The 22,155-nt window shown below is 43.9% G+C and overlaps 1 protein-coding gene across 3 annotated transcripts in view; it reads left to right on the top strand.

Annotated features, from left to right (window-relative positions):
* The first annotated feature begins 1,158 nt into the window (after nt 1–1,158).
* The window catches only part of vps26c (VPS26 endosomal protein sorting factor C), a 67,964-nt gene continuing 46,967 nt past the window's right edge, over nt 1,159–22,155 (top strand). The window contains exons 1-2 of one of the 3 annotated variants that reach the window (XM_041212043.1): nt 1,192–1,330; nt 21,861–21,967. Coding sequence is in view for 2 of the 3 variants with exons in the window: in XM_041212044.1 (XP_041067978.1) it covers nt 1,274–1,330 (57 nt within the window). In the remaining variant the exon portion in view is untranslated. Of the gene's footprint in view, nt 1,331–21,860; nt 21,968–22,155 lie in introns of all 3 variants that reach the window. The other 2 variants (XM_041212044.1, XM_041212042.1) reach the window with 2 other exon arrangements.

The raw sequence follows: 22,155 nt of genomic DNA, 5'->3' as shown, positions 1-22,155 counted from the left end.
GCCAGCAAAGTTGTTCATCAGTAATTATGAATGTAATATTCTATTAAAAACCCAGTTACATCTCATTCAACAAAGTACAGCTTTGCATAGGGTTTTTGCGGCAAGAGTATTCACACAAAAGTGGAAGTTCATGTCAACTGAAGTGTTTTCAAAAGATTTCCACCTGCAGGAACTTCAACAATGCATCCTGTGGGGGAGCAAGGAATCACTGACTGCAATTTCTGGGTTTTTGCTTTTAACCACACGTGTGAATGCCAGAGGTTGCTATCAGTTTCAGATGTAATGACAACAAATGCTGACACTATTACCGTCATTGCCTTTACAACCACAAAATTCGAGATAAAGATACAAATCTCCTCCCATTCCATGTCCTGCTATTCACTTTTCATAAAACAAGACTTCGATGACCACCAGACATCTCAAAGCACTTTGCTGCCAAAGAAGTACTTTTGAAGTGTAGTCGCTACTGTAATGCAGGAAACCCAGCAACCAATATGCACAAAGCAAACTCCGACAAGCAGCAAGTGATAATGACCAAGTAATCTGTTGATTGAGGGACAAATATTGGCCAGGACACTGGGGATAGCTCGTATGGACTCGAATCGCTAACTCTGTTTTTCTCTCTCCACAGATGCTGTCAGACCTGCTGAGTTTTTCCAGCATTTTATGTTTTTATATAATATTTCCAACATCCGCAGTACTTTGCTATCATCTCTCTGCTCGCTGACTTGGCAGCCCCACTCAAAATATTCAACTGAGACTCCCAGGCTGAGTCCAGGAAATAAGGGACAATCTCTTAAACTAAGGGACAGTTGGTCACTCTGGCACGAGACATTTGCAGACGCACCGCTTGGAAAGGGCTGTTGTGCCATGATTATACCTTGCTGGACGCTTCCTACATTGTAATCGCAGCAAGAAGCGTCAGAAACATAAGGGTAAATTGGAGGAGGAGTTATACAGGCGGGAGGAGGAGGGGGGTGAGGGTAAAAACCCAGAACTGGTCTCGGCTCCTTGGGCATGAGAGGCCACGGAAGCTGCATCCTAAACGGTTCGCCCCGGTGCACGCTGGGAAGGGGCACGTGACGGTGGGCGGAGCGGGCGCTGGCGGCGCGGGAGTCACGTCACAGTGAGTGGCGCGGGGGACGGTGGGAGGAGCGAGCGGGCGGCTTGAGTCACGTGACGCTGGGTGTGGGGACCCCTGTCTTTTTTCCGCTCCCCGGGCCTGGCGAGAGGGGCGCGGGAGAGTCAGCTGACGGTAACGGCTGCCGCCTCCATGGGGTCGGTTGTGGACATCAAGCTGAAGCGGGCGAACAAAGTTTATCATGAGGGGGTGAGTTGCAGCCGCTCTGACTCTGCACCCCTGCTTCCACCCCAGTTTCAGCTGTTTGCGATATTTACAGAGGGGTGGGCGGTGGGCATCACCACAGCCCGTCTCCCCAGATCAGGAGGACTGTTTGTTTCGGAGTCCTGACTGGGTCTTGCCCGGACCATGTTAAGATGCCATCCATGTCTCTTTTTTTAAAAAAAAAACCCATCTCTACCATAATATTTGGTGTTTTCATGTTTCCTGTTGCTAAGCACCATCCACCCCTGGCTGAAAATGTGAATGGGGCACCTGTCCTCACAGTCCTAGGCATTGCCATTCTGAAGCTGCACCAGATGAGGTTGAACCGTCTTCCTGTTTTTTTTCTTCTGTACCCCATTCCTAAGGAAATGTCTACATTTAGCTGTGACTCACTTAAAAAAAAATTAAATACTTACATTTATATAGCACTTTTCACGACTACTAGATGCCACAACTTGCCTTGCATTCAATGTTGAACTTGTTTTGCAGCTCACTGTTGAGAAGCAGCTCTTGTGGCAACTAATTTGCACACAGCAAACTCCCACAAACAGCAGTGTGATCATGACCAGATAATCTATACGGTTGATTTTGTGATAAATATTGGCCAGGGCACTGCAATTGACTCCTTTGCTCTTCTTCAGAATTGTGTCATGGGACCTTTTACATCCACTTGAGCAGGAAGATGGGGCCTCAGTTTAGCATTTTTAGTACTTTTTCTTGCTGTGGGCAAATTGGTTGCTGCGTTTCCTACACTACAACAGTGACTACACTACCACAGTGACTACACCTCAATATTACTTCATTGGCTATATTGAGGTGTCCTTTGGTCATAAAAGGCACTTTATAAATGCAAGTGTTTTTTTTGTTCTGGGTCACAAGGTTGTGGGCTCAAGTCCTGTTGCATGCATAGACTTGAGCTTATGCTGAGGGTATAATTTTGTACAGGGAATGGTTTATTTTGTTATTGTGGCCTGAAGTTGAGCACATATCTGTCAGAATGGTTTATGGTAGGATTGAGTTGATAACCCCTAGCAGTGCAGAAATCAAATTTATTGGAGTGGAAAGAGATGGAAATTAAGTTTGCTTTAAACATCCAAAAATTCCAACTGAAATGGATATTTCACAACCATGAGGTTGTGGTTATTGATAATCATTCTTATGCAGGTAATTGCTGCTGCTTGTAGCTACTCCTCCCAAGAGATCTGCTGTCGTGGTATGTCATGCTCACCTGTCTTGCGCCATCCTTTTGCATCCGCTGTAGCTTGTCTGCAACTGCTCTGTGATGTTCTTCAGCTACACCTAGGTCGGTCCCTCTTTCTGCTGCCCTCCACTTTTCCCTCCAGAAGTGATCTTTGTAATTTTTGAGCTCTGATGAAATGGCTGAAATGCTGACATTTTTTTTTCTAGATGTCATTTTTTTTAGAGATCTTTTTGCTCTGGCAATTCAAGCACGTCTTTATTTGTCTTATAGCCTGTATATGGCCTTTTAAGCAAACGTCTTAACATCCACCTTTCAAAAGCCTCCATTTTCTTCCACAGATCTTATTGTCCAGGCTTCTGAGGCATTGAGGAAAATGGATAGAATTTAGCATTTTGATTTTTTTTTCCTTGTTACAAGCTGGAGTTTTCTTGTTAACACACCTTTCATCTTCACAAAATTACTTCTGGCTATCTCTGTCCACTTTCTGATTTGGCATCACATTTACCATTTCCTGTTGCCATTTTCCCTAAATATACAAACTTACTAATTGTTCCAGTATCACAACCATTGACTTCAATCTTCATTCTTTCAACTAATATATTTCTTCTGACTACCATTGGTTTTGTCTTGTTGGTGTTGATATTCAATCCATACTTTAAACTTCTAGATTTCATTTCATCAACGACACTTTGGAGAGCCTCATCTGATTCTCTGATTATGCATGTAGCACTGTATCATCAGTGTACCATATACTTATGTTCTTGCCTCCAGATTTTAATCCAGGAAGTACATCTAATTTTCTGAATATTTGTTCAGTGTACAGATTGAATAATTTTTAGCTAATTAGAAAATCGCTGTTAAATGTAGTTTCTTGTTAAAATAGATGTCATTTTTGCCTGATAAAAGGCTTTCACGTTTGAGTACGAGTAAAAGGTATTGAATCATTTTGTACAGAACAGTACAGCGAGTTAGGTTGTTGGGAGTTGGGGAGAAGAGAGGCATTTTAATTATGTGATGCATTTTTGTGCCAGGATGTGATGTGCTTTCATGGAATGAAATGGTGTGGCATATGATGGTGCTAGGATAAACTAGGCCAAAGTAAAAAAAAAAAACAAAAACAGAATTACCTGGAAAAACTCAGCAGGTCTGGCAGCAGCGGCGGAGAAGAAAAGAGTTGACGTTTCGAGTCCTCATGACCCTTCGACAGAACTTGCGTTCGAGTCCAAGAAAGAGTTGAAATATAAGCTGGTTTAAGGTGTGTGTGTGTGGGGGGCGGAGAAATAGAGAGACAAAGAGGTGGTGGGGGGGGGTGGTGTGGTTGTAGGGACAAACAAGCAGTGATAGAAGCAGATCATCAAAAGATGTCAACGACAATAGTACAATAGAACACATAGGTGTTAAAATTAAAGTTGGTGATATTATCTAAACGAATGTGCTAATTAAGAATGGATGGTAGGGCACTCAAGGTATAGCTCTAGTGGGTTTTTTTTATATAATGGAAATAGATGGGAAAAGGAAAATCTTTATAATTTATTGGAAAAAAAAGGGAAGGGGGGAAACAGAAAGGGGGTGGGGATGGGGGAGGGAGCTTACGACCTAAAGTTGTTGAATTCAATATTCAGTCCGGAAGGCTGTAAAGTCCCTAGTCGGAAGATGAGGTGTTGTTCCTCCAGTTTGCGTTGGGCTTCACTGGAACAATGCAGCAAGCCAAGGACAGACATGTGGGCAAGAGAGCAGGGTGGAGTGTTGAAATGGCAAGCGACAGGGAGGTTTGGGTCATTCTCGTGGACAGACCGCAGGTGTTTTGCAAAGCGGTCGCCCAGTTTACGTTTGGTCTCTCCAATGTAGAGGAGACCACATTGGGAGCAACGAATGCAGTAGACTAAGTTGGGGGAAATGCAAGTGAAATGCTGCTTCACTTGAAAGGAGTGTTTGGGTCCTTGGACGGTGAGGAGAGAGGAAGTGAAGGGGCAGGTGTTGCATCTTTTGCGTGGGCATGGGGTGGTGCCATAGGAGGGGGTTGAGGAGTAGGGGGTGATGGAGGAGTGGACCAGGGTGTCCCGGAGGGAGCGATCCCTATGGAATGCCGATAAGGGGGGTGAAGGGAAGATGTGTTTGGTGGTGGCATCATGCTGGAGTTGGCAGAAATGGCAGAGGATGATCCTTTGAATGCGGAGGCTGGTGGGGTGATAAATGAGGACAAGGGGGACCCTATCATGTTTCTGGGAGGGAGGAGAAGGCGTGAGGGCGGATGCGCGGGAGATGGGCCGGACACGGTTGAGGGCCCTGTCAACGACCGTGGGTGGAAAACCTCGGTTAAGGAAGAAGGACCTCGGTTAAGGAAGAAGGAGGACATGTCAGAGGAACTGTTTTTGAATGTAGCATCATCGGAACAGATGCGACGGAGGCGAAGGAACTGAGAGAATGGGATGGAGTCCTTACAGGAAGCGGGGTGTGAGGAGCTGTAGTCGAGATAGCTGTGGGAGTTGGTGGGTTTGTAATGGATATTGGTGGACAGTCTATCACCAGAGATTGAGACAGAGAGGTCAAGGAAGGGAAGGGAAGTGTCAGAGGTGGACCACGTGAAACTGATGGAGGGGTGGAGATTGGAAGCAAAATTAATAAATTTTTCCAAGTCCTGACGAGAGCATGAAGCGGCACCGAAGTAATCATCGATGTACCGGAGAAAGAGTTGTGGAAGGGGGCCGGAGTAGGACTGCAACAAGGAATGTTCCACATACCCTATAAAGAGACAGGCATAGCTGGGGCCCATGCAGGTACCCATAGCCACACCTTTTATTTGGAGGAAGTGAGAGGAGTTGAAGGAGAAATTGTTCAGTGTGAGAACAATTTCAGCCAGACGGAGGAGAGTAGTGGTGGATGGGGATTGTTCGGGCCTCTGTTCGAGGAAGAAGCTAAGGGCCCTCAGACCATCCTGGTGGGGGATGGAGGTGTAGAGGGATTGGACGTCCATGGTGAAGAGTAAGCGGTAGGGGCCAGGGAACTGGAAATTGTTGATGTGACGTAAGGTGTCAGAGGAATCACGGATGTAGGTGGGAAGGGACTGGACAAGGGGAGAGAGAAGGGAGTCAAGATAACGAGAAATGAGTTCTGTGGGGCAGGAGCAAGCTGAGACGATCGGTCTACCGGGGCAGTTCTGTTTGTGGATTTTGGGTAGGAGATAGAAGCGGTGGGGTCATGGTCCTACCTCTCCCTGGACCATGACCCCACCACTGAACATCAAGCCATTGTTTCCAGGACTGTCAGTGACCTCATCTCCTCTGGGGATCTCCCTCCCACAGCTTCCAACCTGATAGTCGCCCAACCTCGGACGGCCCGCTTCTTTCTCCTACCCAAAATCCACAAACAGAACTGCCCCGGTAGACCGATCGTCTCAGCTTGCTCCTGCCCCACAGAACTCATTTCTCGTTATCTTGACTCCCTTCTCTCTCCCCTTGTCCAGTCCCTTCCCACCTACATCCGTGATTCCTCTGACACCTTACGTCACATCAACAATTTCCAGTTCCCTGGCCCCAACCGCTTATTCTTCACCATGGACGTCCAATCCCTCTTCACCTCCATCCCCCACCAGGATGGTCTGAGGGCCCTTAGCTTCTTCCTCGAACAGAGGCCCGAACAATCCCCATCCACCACTACTCTCCTCCGTCTGGCTGAAATTGTTCTCACACTGAACAATTTCTCCTTCAACTCCTCTCACTTCCTCCAAATAAAAGGTGTGGCTATGGGTACCCGCATGGGCCCCAGCTATGCCTGTCTCTTTATAGGGTACGTGGAACATTCCTTGTTGCAGTCCTACTCCGGCCCCCTTCCACAACTCTTTCTCCGGTACATCGATGATTACTTCGGTGCCGCTTCATGCTCTCGTCAGGACTTGGAAAAATTTATTAATTTTGCTTCCAATCTCCACCCCTCCATCATTTTCACGTGGTCCATCTCTGACACTTCCCTTCCCTTCCTTGACCTCTCTGTCTCAATCTCTGGTGATAGACTGTCCACCAATATCCATTACAAACCCACCAACTCCCACAGCTATCTCGACTACAGCTCCTCACACCCCGCTTCCTGTAAGGACTCCATCCCATTCTCTCAGTTCCTTCGCCTCCGTCGCATCTGTTCTGATGATGCTACATTCAAAAACAGTTCCTCTGACATGTCCTCCTTCTTCCTTAACCGAGGTTTTCCACCCACGGTCGTTGACAGGGCCCTCAACCGTGTCCGGCCCATCTCCCGCGCATCCGCCCTCACGCCTTCTCCTCCCTCCCAGAAACATGATAGGGTCCCCCTTGTCCTCAATTATCACCCCACCAGCCTCCGCATTCAAAGGATCATCCTCCACCATTTCTGCCAACTCCAGCATGATGCCACCACCAAACACATCTTCCCTTCACCCCCCTTATCGGCATTCCGTAGGGATCGCTCCCTCCGGGACACCCTGGTCCACTCCTCCATCACCCCCTACTCCTCAACCCCCTCCTATGGCACCACCCCATGCCCACGCAAAAGATGCAACACCTGCCCCTTCACTTCCTCTCTCCTCACCGTCCAAGGACCCAAACACTCCTTTCAAGTGAAGCAGCATTTCACTTGCATTTCCCCCAACTTAGTCTACTGCATTCGTTGCTCCCAATGTGGTCTCCCCTACATTGGAGAGACCAAACGTAAACTGGGCGACCGCTTTGCAGAACACCTGCGGTCTGTCTGCAAGAATGACCCAAACCTCCCTGTCGCTTGCCATTTCAACACTCCACCCTGCTCTCTTGCCCACATGTCTGTCCTTGGCTTGCTGCATTGTTCCAGTGAAGCCCAACGCAAACTGGAGGAACAACACCTCATCTTCCGACTAGGCACTTTACAGCCTTCCGGACTGAATATTGAATTCAACAACTTTAGGTCGTGAGCTCCCTCCCCCATCCCCACCCCCTTTCTGTTTCCCCCTTCCCTTTTTTTTTCCAATAAATTATAAAGATTTTCCTTTTCCCACCTATTTCCATTATATAAAAAAAAACCCCACTAGAGCTATACCTTGAGTGCCCTACCATCCATTCTTAATTAGCACATTCGTTTAGATAATATCACCAACTTTAATTTTAACACATATGTGTTCTATTGTACTATTGTCGTTGACATCTTTTGATGATCTTCTATCACTGCTTGTTTGTCCCTACAACCACACCACCCACCCCCCTCCACCTCTTTGTCTCTCTATCTCTCCGCCCCCCACACACACACCTTAAACCAGCTTATATTTCAACTCTTTCTTGGACTCGAACGCAAGTTCTGTCGAAGGGTCATGAGGACTCGAAACGTCAACTCTTTTCTTCTCCGCCGATGCTGCCAGACCTGCTGAGTTTTTCCAGGTAATTCTGTTTTTGTTTTGGATTTCCAGCATCCACAGTTTTTTTGTTTTTAGGCCAAAGGTCACACTTGCACACCACTTAGTGGATACTTATCATTTGAGACTGCTAGAGAAGTGGTTCTGAAACTTTTTCATCCATTGACAACTTAGGCCCTGCAGACTACCTTTCGGCCCTATTTCAGTACCTTCTCCTCCACCCCCTAACTTGCCAGTACAAAAACTGTCATCGGAATTAATGGGAAGAACTCTGCTTTTCATGTGACACCAAATAGTTGATGTCTGTTTCCAAATTGGAAACATCAGGTCTCTTGTAAGACTCCACAATCAGTCGGGTCCTTTTTGTTTTCAGCCTCACAGGTGTTGAAATTCCAATCTTGCAGTTGTATGCTGGAGCATTAACATAAATCTTGCTTATTAAAACCACATTGTTGTTCACGCTTATGATGACTCATGCCATGCATGGAACTGGAACTGGCCTGGTTTTGTGATGTCATACAGTTGTGGGGTGAGCGTTCTGGCCTGTTTTCTCATGTGTCATCAGTTGAGAAAAGTCTATAGGTTCAGTTGATGACAGAGAATGCAGCAGGGGTTATTTTAGCAGCAGTTTTGTAATTTGCAGTAGGCTGTGGCAATAACCTTAACCAAGCTCAATCTGCTTTCACCTGATGCTTACTTAATTGCACTTTCCAGGAGGAGCCATTGAATATCAGTAAGGAAAGGAAACTCCAGCTGTTTTGTGCTCCTTTCTAATCCAGAGACAGTGAAGCTAATTGGTTCCATAACAGTGTTCATACAGAAATAATAGCATGTTGGGAACTTGACCTGTGTCATTCAGAATTGTAAGGTCTGGTACTCAACTGGGTACTATCTTCTAAGCATCAAGAAGCTGGTATTGCTTCATTTACCATATGTGTATCTGATTTTCAGCTTCTTAACTTACTAGCTTACATTTTTCTATTTTCCTTTCTATTCTTGATTCTGCTTCCATTACTTTTTCTGCTATACCTTTCCATATCCTAACGCCCTCCCTTAAAAATACCTGTTAGTTTTGATGGTCTTAAAATTAAGATCTAAGTAACTCATTCACCAACTAATGCAAATAGTTTTCCTGATTTACATGGTCAAATCTTTCATGGCTTTGAACATCTCCTTTGAATCTCTTCAACCTTCCCTGCTCTAATGAAAGTTGTGGTTTCTATGGTCACAGCTCAGAACTGGAGCATCTCATTCCTGATATTGGTGAATCTCTTTCACATTCTCTCCTCTTGTCTTTCCTCAAGCTAAGTTGCTCAAAACTGGACACCGTATTCGGCTGCAACCAATGAGATTGATTTGTTTATGGCCTATTAATAGTGCCTTTGGTCCCTATCAAAGATTAGGTGCTTTGTCTTTTCTTCCATTCCAACTGATGCTCTCCTCTCATTTAGATTTTTAAAAATTTATTCCTTCATGAGGTGTGGGCGTCACTGAAATGGCCAGCATTTGTTGCCTATCCATAATTACCCTTGAAACGAGTGGCTTGCCATTTAGGGGGGCACTTTAGAGTCAACCATAATGCTGTGGGTCTGGAGTCTCATGGAACAGGTAAGGATGGCAGACTTCCATCTTTAAAGGACATTAGTGAACCAGCTGGGTTTTCATGACCAATCAATGATATTTTCATGGCACCATTACTGAGACCAGCTTTCAATTACAGATTTTTATTAATTGAATTTAAATTGCAACAGCTGCATTGGGATTTAAACCTCTGTCCCCAGAGCATTAGCCTGGACTTCTGGTTTAGTAGTTGTGTGATACTACCACTGGGCCACCATCTCCCCGCCTGTTATTGGGTGCCAAACCCCACAGGCTCTGCAACATAAGAGTCCTGATTGTAGAGGAGTGCACCAACGTATGTCCGTTTTCTGCTTTTATCTTGTGCCTCATGATTTGAAGTCAGATTTGTATGCCCAATATTATGTGGCTCTACATCAGAATCTTGTAGATGGGTCATTTGTCCTTGGGAGTGCAGCTTACAGCTGGAGAGCTGTGCCTTTGTTGCAGCAAATGTGGGGGGTAATGCACTTGATAAAGTTTGTACTGCTGGAAAACTCCAGTAATAACTATAATATTGATTTCAAAATCAGAACTTTCTTGGCAATCCTGTCTTAAGTAACCCAGTAAATTGTTTTGGCATTTTAACCAAGACCTTTGCTGAGATCATCTAACAGTTTTTTCATAGAATTTTAATACTGAGAAGATTCCAAATGTTTTGCATTTGGTGTACAACACTTAAGACTTCTTAGGCAAAACAAAATTGGTTGTTTTTGCTTTAATTATTTCCCCTATCTTTTCCAAACAGCTCTTGAGCTTCATCCTGAGATATCCTTAAAGTTTTTGCTTTAAGCAACTCCTCATTTGTGACAATTTCAATCTTCACTTAAGCTACCTTTGCCCCCTCTCTAAATTTAGTGCCCTTCTTGTCCTCTTGAAACCTCTCCCTCCACATAAACTCACCTAGCCAGAGTCACTCAACCTTGCCACCATGAAGCCTCTAGTCCTTTGGTCTCATCACAAGTCAGGCTATTTCTGACCACTTATTTGTATCACTTTCCATCTGCATGTCCCTGCTTCTGCCCAAGGAGAAAAGAAGCCTCTTTGCCCCAAATTGTTTACAACTTCACTTTCAAACTGTCTAGCCATTGGCCCTTCATTTGCTATAATTAAGCTATTGGTTTGCTCAACTGCTTTCAATGTCCTGGTCCTGAGAAAAAGCATCACTGTCTGTCATCCCTGTTGTTTCCTCTGGTATAATAGCTCATTTTCTCCCTCAAGTTGAGTGTCACAAACTTAGGCATCTCTGCACAACTGGCTCACCCACCCATTACTGCAACCTGACTCGAGCACATCAAACTCTATCAGACCTCGTTGACCTCTGCAAAATGCACCCGGTACCTGAGGTTCATGTCTCTTCTCTGCTGCTCAGCGTCTTTTACCCTCCTCCAACAAAAGTGCACGGAGCTCAGGGAATTTTTTTATCGTCAAGAATATTCACTCTGCTGCTTCTCTCCTTTCTTCATGTTCTTTCAGCCCCTCTCTTAAAATTGCTGTCATCATGCCATCAACTAAAACCCACACTCAGTTTCCAGATCCTTCTAACTACTGGCCTACTTCCAAGTTCCTTTTCCACTTAAAAGTCCTTTAACGTGTTGTCTCTCTGATCTGTTTCACCCTAGCGGCTTTCTGATTGAATTCACTAAATCTGGCTTCTGCCCTTCCCAAAAAATAAAGCCCGAAACAAAATCATGAATGACATTCACTGAGATTCGTGCATTATCCCACATCATCCTCCTTGATCTCTCCAAAGCTTTCAGCACAGTCAAGCAACCATCCCCCAATGCTTCTTTGCTATTGTCTAGTGTCATGGTACAGATCTCATTTGATTCAACTCTCAACCTGTCTAATCAGAGCCAGAGCAGCCCTAACAATGGCTCCTCTTCCTAATGCTACATTTTTTGCATTCAGCCATTCAAAGATCTATCCTTGGCATTGAGATGTTCCTCCTTGTCTGTGTCATCTGCTCCTCCTTGTGCATGTCATCAGCAGACTTGGTGTCAGATTCTGCATGTAGGCGATTGATGACCAGCCCTACCTCTCCACAATTTTCGATCTTGCCTGGGCCATCAGTGCTGCTCTCGCCCTCTCTCTTCTGAATCCACCTTTCCCTTGTCATCCCTGCACCTTTCCCACCATATATCTTACCTAGCAGTATTTACAGTCATGTCAATGCCATGTCCAACTATGTTTTTATATCCATCATTGCCCTTAGCCATTCTAATTCCACATTCTTCTATGTTGATCCCTGGGGGAAAGAAGCTCCCTTAAGTAACTTTGAACTGCACGTTCAAACCATTTGCATAATTCTTTAGCCAACAATTTATCCAACCACTCTCTCACCTCCATCTTTAAATTCCTTGCTTGGTTTAGGTATTCATTGCCAGGACCATATCAAGTGCTATCTGTCCTCAATCACTGTCAAAATCCGTCACAACTTCAGGATTGTCATGAAGAGCAAATATAACTCCCAACTACTTCTCTCTGCTACCAGACATCTCAGTAAAATCCTTCTATGCCCTGGTCATCCTCTTCAGTAAACAAGTGAGTGGAGCTCATCGGCTCCTTTGTCATGAAGATCGAAACCATCAGTGCCACTTCTGTTTCCGACCCTGCCACAGGCCGTGAGCCAGTGTCTTTCGCAATGTGGAACTTGCCTCCATTTTGCCCCGCCCCCAAGCCCCCTCCCAGCTCATCTCATCTGTGTGAATCACCTCATATTCCTTTCAACCTAATTTCAACTAAACTGCAGACTACCCAACTTGCCTTCCAGGCTTCCATACATCTGACTGTCATGAAGCTGTTAATGTATTTTGGGAAATATTTTTCTTTTTAAATAGAGGTTTAGCCTGCGGATGTGTATTAATTGGATTAAAGCCAGCTAGTCTGGGTACTTTGATATGTGCTAGTTTTGATATGTAAGAGAGATGGCGTGCATTTGTATTTTTTTGAATAAAGCATTCAAGAATTGGGATGAAAACTTGACGTCTTTCTAGCAGCTACCAAGCAATATGTTTATATTACTAATAAAATTGATGCAATGAATGGGGCTTCATTGTTAAAAGATAAAATTCAAAGAGTCTGGTGAGGCAATGAGAATTTGAATTCAATCAGTGGTGCTAGGTATAACTTCAGTTTTCGGGTGTGCAGCGCAGAGGCAATGTAAGATCAAAAGGCAGCTGTAAGCCTCCAACTGGCTCCACAGTGAAAAGAACCTCATTTTGAATTCATACGGTGAAAGCGCTTCGCTTGGTGTTTGGTTAAGTAAATGGGTTGCTGTTGCCTTAATGGAGATTAGTTTGGGAATTTGTTAAAAGCTATGATAATTTGTAGCCATGTATATCTATATTTTAACCTGTGTAAATTAATAAAATGTTTCAATTAGTTTAATGTAAAACCTTGAACTGGTGGTCTGATTCCTGAATTTAGAGCCGCATCTCAAACATGACACACAAAATTATAGGTTATGACGGTTGTTTAAAGTTTCCCTCTAGGATTTTTAAATAACTCTGCTTTGCCAACTGCATCGGCCATAACACTGACATTGATAATGGCTCGCTCTCCACAGGTAGTGGAGAGCTCCTCAATAACTTCTAAACCACCATCATCATTCTTCTTAAAAAGCCATCCTCGACTATTGGTGCCTATAAACCCACCCTATTTCAAACCGTTCTTTTCTCTCAAGTCTTTGAATGTGTTGTTGCCTCCAATATCCATGCCTATCTATCCCTGTTTGAAAATTTCCGATCAGATTTTCAACCCCGTCACAGAGCTAAAGCTGCCCTATTTAAAGTCCCAAAGACATTGTCCATGACACTAACCGTGGTGCATTATTCCTCTTTGCCCTTCTTGCTTCTGACATAGTCGACCATATCATGTTTCTCCAACATCACTTCTGTAATCCATATTGGTGAAACCTCTGTTGTCCAGATTGCTGAGACTCCACTCATTTTTGCTCCGGTATTCAATTATAACAGGACAGATCCACTCTTGCCAATTACAGCCCCATCAGTCTACACATGGTCATAAGCAAACTGGAATGTCTTGTCGACACTGCTATCAAGTGGCACTTAAGCAGCAATAACCTGCTCACTGATGTATAGTTAGGGTTTCATTGGTTTTCATGAGGACCACTCGTTACAACCTTAGTCTTGTTAGAATCATATCCCTCGAGACTGAATTTTTCTTTCACGTAGTGGAAGGACATGGCATTATCTGCACATTTGGATACTAAATGAGAGCGAGAAACATGAGTCCCACACTAGTGTTCTGGAGTTAAACAGAGGTAACTACATAGGCATGAGGGCAGATTTGGCCCGAGTGGACTGGACAGGAAAACTACAAGGTAGGACAACTGATGAACAGTGGCAGATATTTAAGAAGGTATTCATTACTCCCAAGTAAAATATACTCCAAAGAGGAAGAAAGATGGTAAGACGGGGAAAAAGCATCCATGGTTAAGCAAGAAATTTAAAGATAACGTAAAGCCAAAAGCTAAGGCATACCAAATTGCAAAGGTCAATGGCAGGCTGGAAGATTGGGAAACTTTTAAAGATCAACAGAGGGTTACTAAAAAATAATAAAAAGAGCAAAGACAAATTATGAAAGAAAACTAGCGCAAAATATAAAAACTGATAGCAAAAGCTCCTACAAGTATATAAAAGGAAAGAGTAGCTAAAGTGAATGTTGGTCCCTTGGAGGATGAGACTGGGGAGTTAATAGTGGGGAAATGCAGAAATGGCAGAGACGCTTAGTATTTTGCCTTAGTTTTTACGGTGGAGGACACTAGTACTACCCCAATAGTAACAGGTGGTGCAGAGGGTATAGAGAAGGAAGAACCATCACCAGAGAAAATGTACTGAACAAACTATTGGGACTAAAGAGTGACAAGTCCCTAGGACCTGATGGCCTGCATCCCAGGGTCTTAAAGGAAGTGGCAGTGGAGATAGTGGATGCATTAGCTATAATATTCCAAAATTCCCTGGATTCTGGAAAAGTTCCAGTGGATTGGAAAAATGCTAATATAATGCCCTTATTCAAAAAGGGGGGGAGGCAGAAAGTAGGAAACCATAGACCAGTTAGCTTAACATCTGTCATTGGGAAATTGTTGGAATTCATTATTAAGGAAATAATGGATATTTGGAAAGTCAAAATGCAATCCATCAGTCAGCATGACTTTATGAAGAGTAAATTGTGTTTGACTAATTTGCTGGAGTTCTTTGAAGATGTAACTTGCAAAGTGGATAATGGGGATCCGGTAGATGCAGTATATCTGGACTTCCAGAAGGTCTTTGATAAGGTGCTGCACAAAAGATTAATACACAAGATAAGATCACATGGAGTTAGGGGTAATATAGGAGCTTGGATAGAGAATTAGCTAACCAACAGAAAGCAGAGAGTTGGGATAAATGGATCTTTTTCTGGATGGCAAGCTGTAACTAATGGGGTGCCACCGGGTTCGGTCCTTGGGCCCCAACAATTTACAATCTATATTAATGACTTCGATTCAGATATAGTAGATACTATAGCTAAATTTGCAGATGACCCCAAAATAGGTGGGAAAGTAAGTTGCAATGAAGAAATAAGAAATTTACAAATGGATATGGACAGGTTAGGTGAATGGGCCAAAATTTGGCAGATGGAGCTCAATGTGGATAAGTGTGAGGTTATCCATTTTGGTCGGAAGAATAAAAAGGCGACTTATTATTTAAATGGAGAGAAACTTCAGAATCCTTCAGTGCAGAGGGATTTGGGTATCCTCTTGCATGAATCGCTGAAAGCTGGTATGCAGGTACAGCAGGTAATAAGGAAGGCAAATGGAATTTTGGCATTTATTGCTTAAGGAATAGAGTATAAAAATAGGGAAGTGTTGTTGCAACTGTACAAGGCATTGGTGAGACTGCACCTGGAGTACTGTGCACGGTTTTGGTCCCCTTGAGGAAGGATGTAGTTGCTTTGGAGGCGGTTCAGAGGAGGTTCACTAGATTGATTCCAGAGATTGCGGGGCTTGTCTTATGAGGAGAGGTTGAGCAGTTTAGGCCGATACTCACTAGAGTTTAGAAGAATGAGAGGAGATCTAATTGAGGCGTATAAGATGCTAAAGGGGGTAGACAAAGTAGACGTGGAGCAGATATTTCCCCTTGTGGGGCATTCTAGAATGAGAGGCCGTAGTTTTAGGCTAAGGGTGGTAGATTTAAATCAGATGAGGAGGAATCACTTTTCTCAAAGGGCCGTGAATCTGTGGAATTCACGACCTCAGAGTGCAGTGGATGCCGGGACGCTGAATAAATTTGAGGAGATAGGCAGACAGATTTTTAATTAGGAACTGGTTGAAAGGTTATGGGGAGAGGGCGGAAATTGGAGTTGAGGTTGAAATGAGATCAGCTGTGATCATTTTGAGTGGCAGGGCAGGCCCGAGGGTCTGAATTGCCTACTCCTCCTAGTTCTTTTGTTCTAACCTAGGATTTTTTTTCAAAAAGTCAGGTCATAAGTTCAACTTGGAACTGTAAACAAGCAGGCCGCTTCCAAGAAATCACCTGACCTTTATGGTACTTGAGGAAGATGTGGTTGTTTCTTTTGAACAGCAATTACTTCAATTGATGGGGAAAAAACACTGAAAAGGTGAAGGTTGGTAACTTGCTGGAAATCACTTGGAAGAGAGAAAAAAACTTAAATTGTGAATCTGCTGGTTTTGAAGGCAGTCTTACTGGAGAACAAGCTGAGGAAGGAAAGTGATCCTAACTGGTTGCCCTTCTCTCTGTCGTTCTCTCTCCCTTGCTTGCAATTGTGTGTGGCTCTCAACCTGTAGTCAGAGAGCCCTCACCTGAGTGTAACACCTGAATCTGCATTTGGACCTGCAAAGCTGAGATCAGTTGGTGAGAACTTCCAGATGTCCACCTGGACCAGCGAGGGAACTCCAGGTCAACAGTGTCATGACCCTGTGAACTTTATGCTTTATCTTATAACGCCTATCCTCTAAAGCCCATCTCTGCAGAGAGACACTATCTTTTTGTCCTTTATTTGTCTATGTGCATGCTGGGGGAATTCTTTAGGAAGAGATAGATGGTTATACTTCCCAAAGACGATTGTGTGTTAACCAGCACTTGCAAATTGTTAAAAAGAAGTTTCGTTTTATAATAAACAATTGTTCTGAGTTTATTGAGAGAAGCCTGGTTGAAGACACTTTTATTCTGGGCACCAGTGGGGAAATTGACGATTGGCTAATTTGGTGAGAAAACTAAACTTTTAAATTAATGGTACGGCCTGCGGAGTAGGTCTAGATCATACTGTCCATTCGTAACAGTCCAAACATGGATGAAGGAGCTCAATTTTACAGTTGAGCTGAGGGTGACTGCCTTTGATATCAAGCAGTTTAGACCAAGTGTGGCATCAAGAAGTCCTGGCAAAATTGAAGTAGATGGGAATCGGGAAAACTCTCCACTGGTTGGAGTCATACCTAGCATGAAGGATGATTGTTGTGGTTGTTGGTGGCCAATCATCCCAGCCCCAAGCTATTGCTGAATGAGTTCTTCAAGGTAGAGTCCTGGGCCCATCCATCTTCCCTCCATTGTGAGATCAGAGAGGGCATATTTGCTGCTGATTGCTTAGTTTTCAATACCCTTCGTGACTCAGAAACTGAAGCAAACCGGCACATATGCAGCAAGACTTGGACAATATTGAGGCTTGGGTTGATAAATGGCAAGTAACAAGTGCCACGCAATGACCATCTCCAACAAGAGCGAATCTAACCATCTCCCTTGACATGCAATGGCATTGGCATCTCTCAATCCCCCACCGTCAACACCCTGTGGGTTACCATTGGACTAGCCATATAAATACCCTGGTCACAGGAGCAGGTCAGAGGCTGGGAATTGTGCAGCAAGTAACTCACCACCTAACTCCACTAAACGTGTCCTCCCTCCACAAGGCACAAGTCAGGAGTATGATGAAATACTCTGCACTCGCCTTGATGAGCGCAGCTCCAACAACATGAAAGAAAATTGACATTATCCACATCAAAGTGGCCTGCTTAATGGGACCCCATTCACCACCTTCAACATTCAGTCCGTCCACTACTGAAGTACAGTGGCAGCAGTATGTTCCATATACAAAATGTACTGCAGCAACTCACCAAGGCTCCTTCGATGTCACCTTCCAAACTGTGACCTCTACCACCTAGAAGGACGAGGACAGTAGACACATGAGAATGCCACCACCTGCAAGTACCCCTCTAAGCCACAAACCGTCTTGACTTGGAACCATATCACCATTTCTTTGCTGAGTCAAGGACCTGGAACTCCCTCCCTAACAGCACAGTAGGTATACGTATACCAGGTGGACTGCAGCGGTTCAAGAAGGGAGCTTACTACCATCTTCTGAAGGGCAATTTGGGATGGGCTACAACTACTGGCCAAACCAGTGATGCTCACATCCCATGAAAGAATAATAAACAATCTCCAGTTCCCCCCTTCTGTTTGCCACACCTCTATATCAAGCATTATCTCCAAATCCACCAGATCTTTGATTTCATCTCTTCCTGACAACAGGCTGCCCCAATGGCTAGATTACCCAGAGACATGAGGCCAGTTGCCACATGTATACTGATTACACCCTCTGCTCTTTTCTTCCTTCAAACCATCTCATTGCTTGAAGGTTTTTTAAAATTATTTTATGGGATGTGAGCGTCACAGGCAAGGCCAATACTTATTTCCCATCTCCAGCACCTCTCTGGACGTGCTTATGCAACTGTCTTTGTATTGCCGGACTGCTTGTGTAACATCCAGTTTTGGTAGAGGTACAGATATCTCCACATACTGGAGAAAAACTGAAAGCACTATCTTCAGATACTTTTGTAACATTGGCAGTGCCTGTCTGTGTACTCTTAGGAGTTATACAGTGATTCATTCTTCAGTGCAGATAGGTTTAAATTGAAAAGTTAATTAAGATCTGTTAATAAATTTTGACTTTCATCCCTCAATGTAGTAATCATCAAGTTTTATGTTCTGAGGTAGTTGAAAAATTACTGGCTCTTAACTTGGAAAATCTTTGCGTAGCTTATTCACTTGGTCATTCTGTCAAAAATATTTTGGTCTTTAGGTGACCGGGTATAATTCCCAGCTGCAGTACAGTACCAGACCACGAGGTCTTCTGCCTGTCTTCACACCTTGTTAGTTCTTGTCACAATGCACTTCCCCATCTCCTTTCCTCTGTAATGACCTCCTCTTTTCTTCCTTCATACCATCTCATTGCCTGAAGGTTTTTAAAAATTATTTTATGGGATGTGAGCATCACAGGCAAGGCCAATACTTATTTCCCATCCGTAATTGCCCTCGAAGGTGGCGGCGAGCTGCCTTCTTGAACTGTTGCAGTCCACGTGGTGTAGGTACACCCCCAGTGCTGTTAGGAAGGGAATTCCAGATTTCGAACTCAGCAGTGAAGGATTAGTGACACAGCTCTGAGCCATGATGATGTGTAGCTTGGAGAGAAACTTGCTGAGGTGGTGGTGTTACCATGCCTCTGCTGCCCTTATCATTCTAACTGGTGCTGCACTGCATCTTGCATAAGGCACACAGTACGGTCACTGTGTCAGTGGAGGGATTGCTGATCAAGCAGTCTGCCTTGTCCTGGATGGTGTCGAGTTTTCTGAGTGTTGTTGGAGCTGCACTCAACCAGGCAAATAGAGAGTATTCCATCACACTCCTGACTTGCAGATGTACAGGCTTTGGGGAGTCAGGAGGGGAGTTATTCACTGCAGGATTCCAAACCCTTGACCTGCTCTTGTAGCCACAGCCTTTACATGGCTAGCCGAGTTCAGTTTCTGAGATGTCGATGATGTCTGAAGTCAAATGTAGAACATGTTTATTTTTGAAAGGCAGGTCATCAACCATATAACTGGTATATCTGCCATACCGTGTAATAAATGGACTGCACCTTGCAGTGAAGTGAAACACAAGCTGTTTGGAAGTGTGGCAAATTAAGTTACACAGTTGTAGAATTATTGGATCACTCTGAAGAAGCTTCAGATGTACAACTGCAGTGTAATTTTAAGAGGGTATTAAAATAAACAGTCGGCTGATTTTCTTTTTCATGGTCTGCATTGAGTGGTATTAGTAGTCAGGTAATTTACAGAGAGTATAACTTTTCCTGAGACCAAGTACAGAGTTGTGTAACCTGCATTATCATACATACGGGACTTGATTCTGAGCTACCTGTTAGTGCTCCTAAAAATGTCCAGGTTCTTTCCCTGTAGATATTTCTGTTCTAACAGTTGCTGTTCTTTTAGATCTGCATGTTCTGCATATGTGATTTGCATTACGTGGATGGATTGAAGAAACTTGGATTGTGTTCTCAATCTTTTCTTTTCTAGGGAGGAGATTTGAGATAAGGATGGGTCTAGACAGTAGATGGAGAGAAATTGCCCCTGTTGGCAGAAGGGTTGAGAACTGGAGGAGACCAGTTCAGATGATTGGCAAAAGAACCAACAGTAACATGAAGAAAAACTTGTACACAGCGAGTGGTCACTGTGCCATGGAAGATAAGTGGTGAGAGTGGGTTGTTTGCCTGAGAGCCGATAAGGTTAAGAAGAAATTTGATGTAGGTGTTCAAAATCATGATCTATATGAGTAAAAAAGAAGAAACTGCTTCTGGTAGCAGAAGGATTGGTAAGTAGGGTCAGAGGATGCAGATTTAAGGTGATTGTTTTCTCATGTCATATCTGGTTCTAAAAGTAGGGAAAGATGAGGCCATAGAGGAATTTGAAAAGAAATCGAGGTGTTGCTGGATAGGGAGTTAATGTAGTTCAGCCAGGATAGGGGTAACGAGTGAACGGGACTTGCTTCGAGTTAGGATGTGGGCAGCAGGGTTTTGGGTGAACTGAAATTTGTAGAGAGTGGAAGGTGGCAGATTGGCCAGGAGAACATTGAAGTATGAAATCTAGAAGTAACAAAGGCATGGATGATGGTTCCACCAGCAAATTGAGCTGAGGTGGAGTCTGAGTGGACTGATGTTATGGAGGTGGAAGCAGGTACTGGTGACGTTATAATTGGTTGGAAGCTCCTTTTGTGGTCTGGTATGACACCAAGGCTGTCAACAGTCTAGTTCAGCCTCACAGGTGTCAGACGGAGGGGTGGAGCCAGTTGTTAGGGAACAATGTTTAGGGTTTGCATTGAAGGCAATGGTTTCAGTCTTCCAATATTTAGTTGGAGAGAATTGAGGTAGAACTGTGTGCCATCAGCATACATATAGAATCTGACTGTTTTTGGATGATGTTCATGAGGGCCAGAAGATCGTTGACAAGTCGGGAGCCAAGAATAGATCTTTTGGAACACCAGAGTTGACAGGAGTGGAAAAATAATTTATTGCAGTTAATTCTGTGACTACGCCTGTAGCTATATAAGAATGCAACCAAGCATTCAGACTAGTTGACGGAGGCGAGGTATTGGAGGAAGATGGGTGGTGTATTGTGTCAAAGGCTGCAAACAAATCAAGAAAGATGAGGCAGGATAGATTACCTTTGCCACTGTCACTTAGGTTATAATTTGTGACTTTAATAAGGGCCATTTTTGTACAGTGGTAGCAGCAGAAACCTGATTGGAGGGATTCAAACATGGAGTTATGGGAAAGGCGGGCTTGGATTTGGGAGGCAACAGCATATTGAGGATGGTTGGAGGGAAATGGTATTTTGCAGGGGCTGAGGGTCCAAGACCAGGAATCTAACCTAGGGCCCCCAGTCAAAACTGGTCAGTGAAATTACAAGAAGATATACTTTTGGAATGAATAGATGATAAGGGATAGGTATTGGTTGGAAACTGAATCTGATTGAGCTGATGCATGAACAGCACACACAACCAAGGCTTGGCACCATTTATGTGTTTTATTACTTGAATTAACCTTTTAGGTGACTGATACTTGGTAATTTGCTTAGCCTTTTGAATTTTTCTGTTGAAAATTGCTTTATAATATCTATCAGTGGCAGACGCTAATTAGCAAAGCTGCTAATTAAAATGGGAGCTCCTCATGAATCCGTCTGTGGCTTGTGTAATGGGTGAAGCGTTCAGTCTAATTATCACTTTGAAAATCATCCACTACTGTCACAGCATTGCCTGCTTATCATTATTGCAGGGCAAAGAGAATATTTAGATTGACATTGAGACTGAAGGACATGCTTTGATCACCTGGAGGGTTGATTCTGGAGGGTTGATTGATGGAAAGAGGGACGGTCAGATAGCACTTTCACCCTGTGCAAAATATTCTCTTATGAAAAAGAACTATATTTTGTACCTATCTTGCTGTCTTGACACTTCAACAGGATTGATTGATTGCATCCATATTGATTTGGTTCACAGTGCTCCCTCCTCACAGCCTTAGTGCAGCAGTGAAGCAGGCATCACCATTGAAGGGTTCGCATTTAGGAAATGATTCTTGCTGTCCAGTTAGCTGAAGAACTTGCTAGGTGAGTAACTGAGACATCCAGATACTGAGAGAATCTAAGGGTTTATCCCTGCTGTCTGTCCGTTTTGCTCATCTCATTGGACAGTAATGGTATAAAAATTGTCCTTTGATGGCATAGGACCCAATAAGTTAGGATTGCCTTTCTTGCTGGAAGTGCATGTGTCCAGTTGTTCAGCAAGGGCAGGACTG

The sequence above is a fragment of the Carcharodon carcharias genome, chromosome 18, assembly GCF_017639515.1.
Source record: "Carcharodon carcharias isolate sCarCar2 chromosome 18, sCarCar2.pri, whole genome shotgun sequence".
NCBI classification, from domain to species: domain Eukaryota; kingdom Metazoa; phylum Chordata; class Chondrichthyes; order Lamniformes; family Lamnidae; genus Carcharodon; species Carcharodon carcharias.
This window is presented reverse-complemented; position numbering and strand designations above follow the sequence as displayed.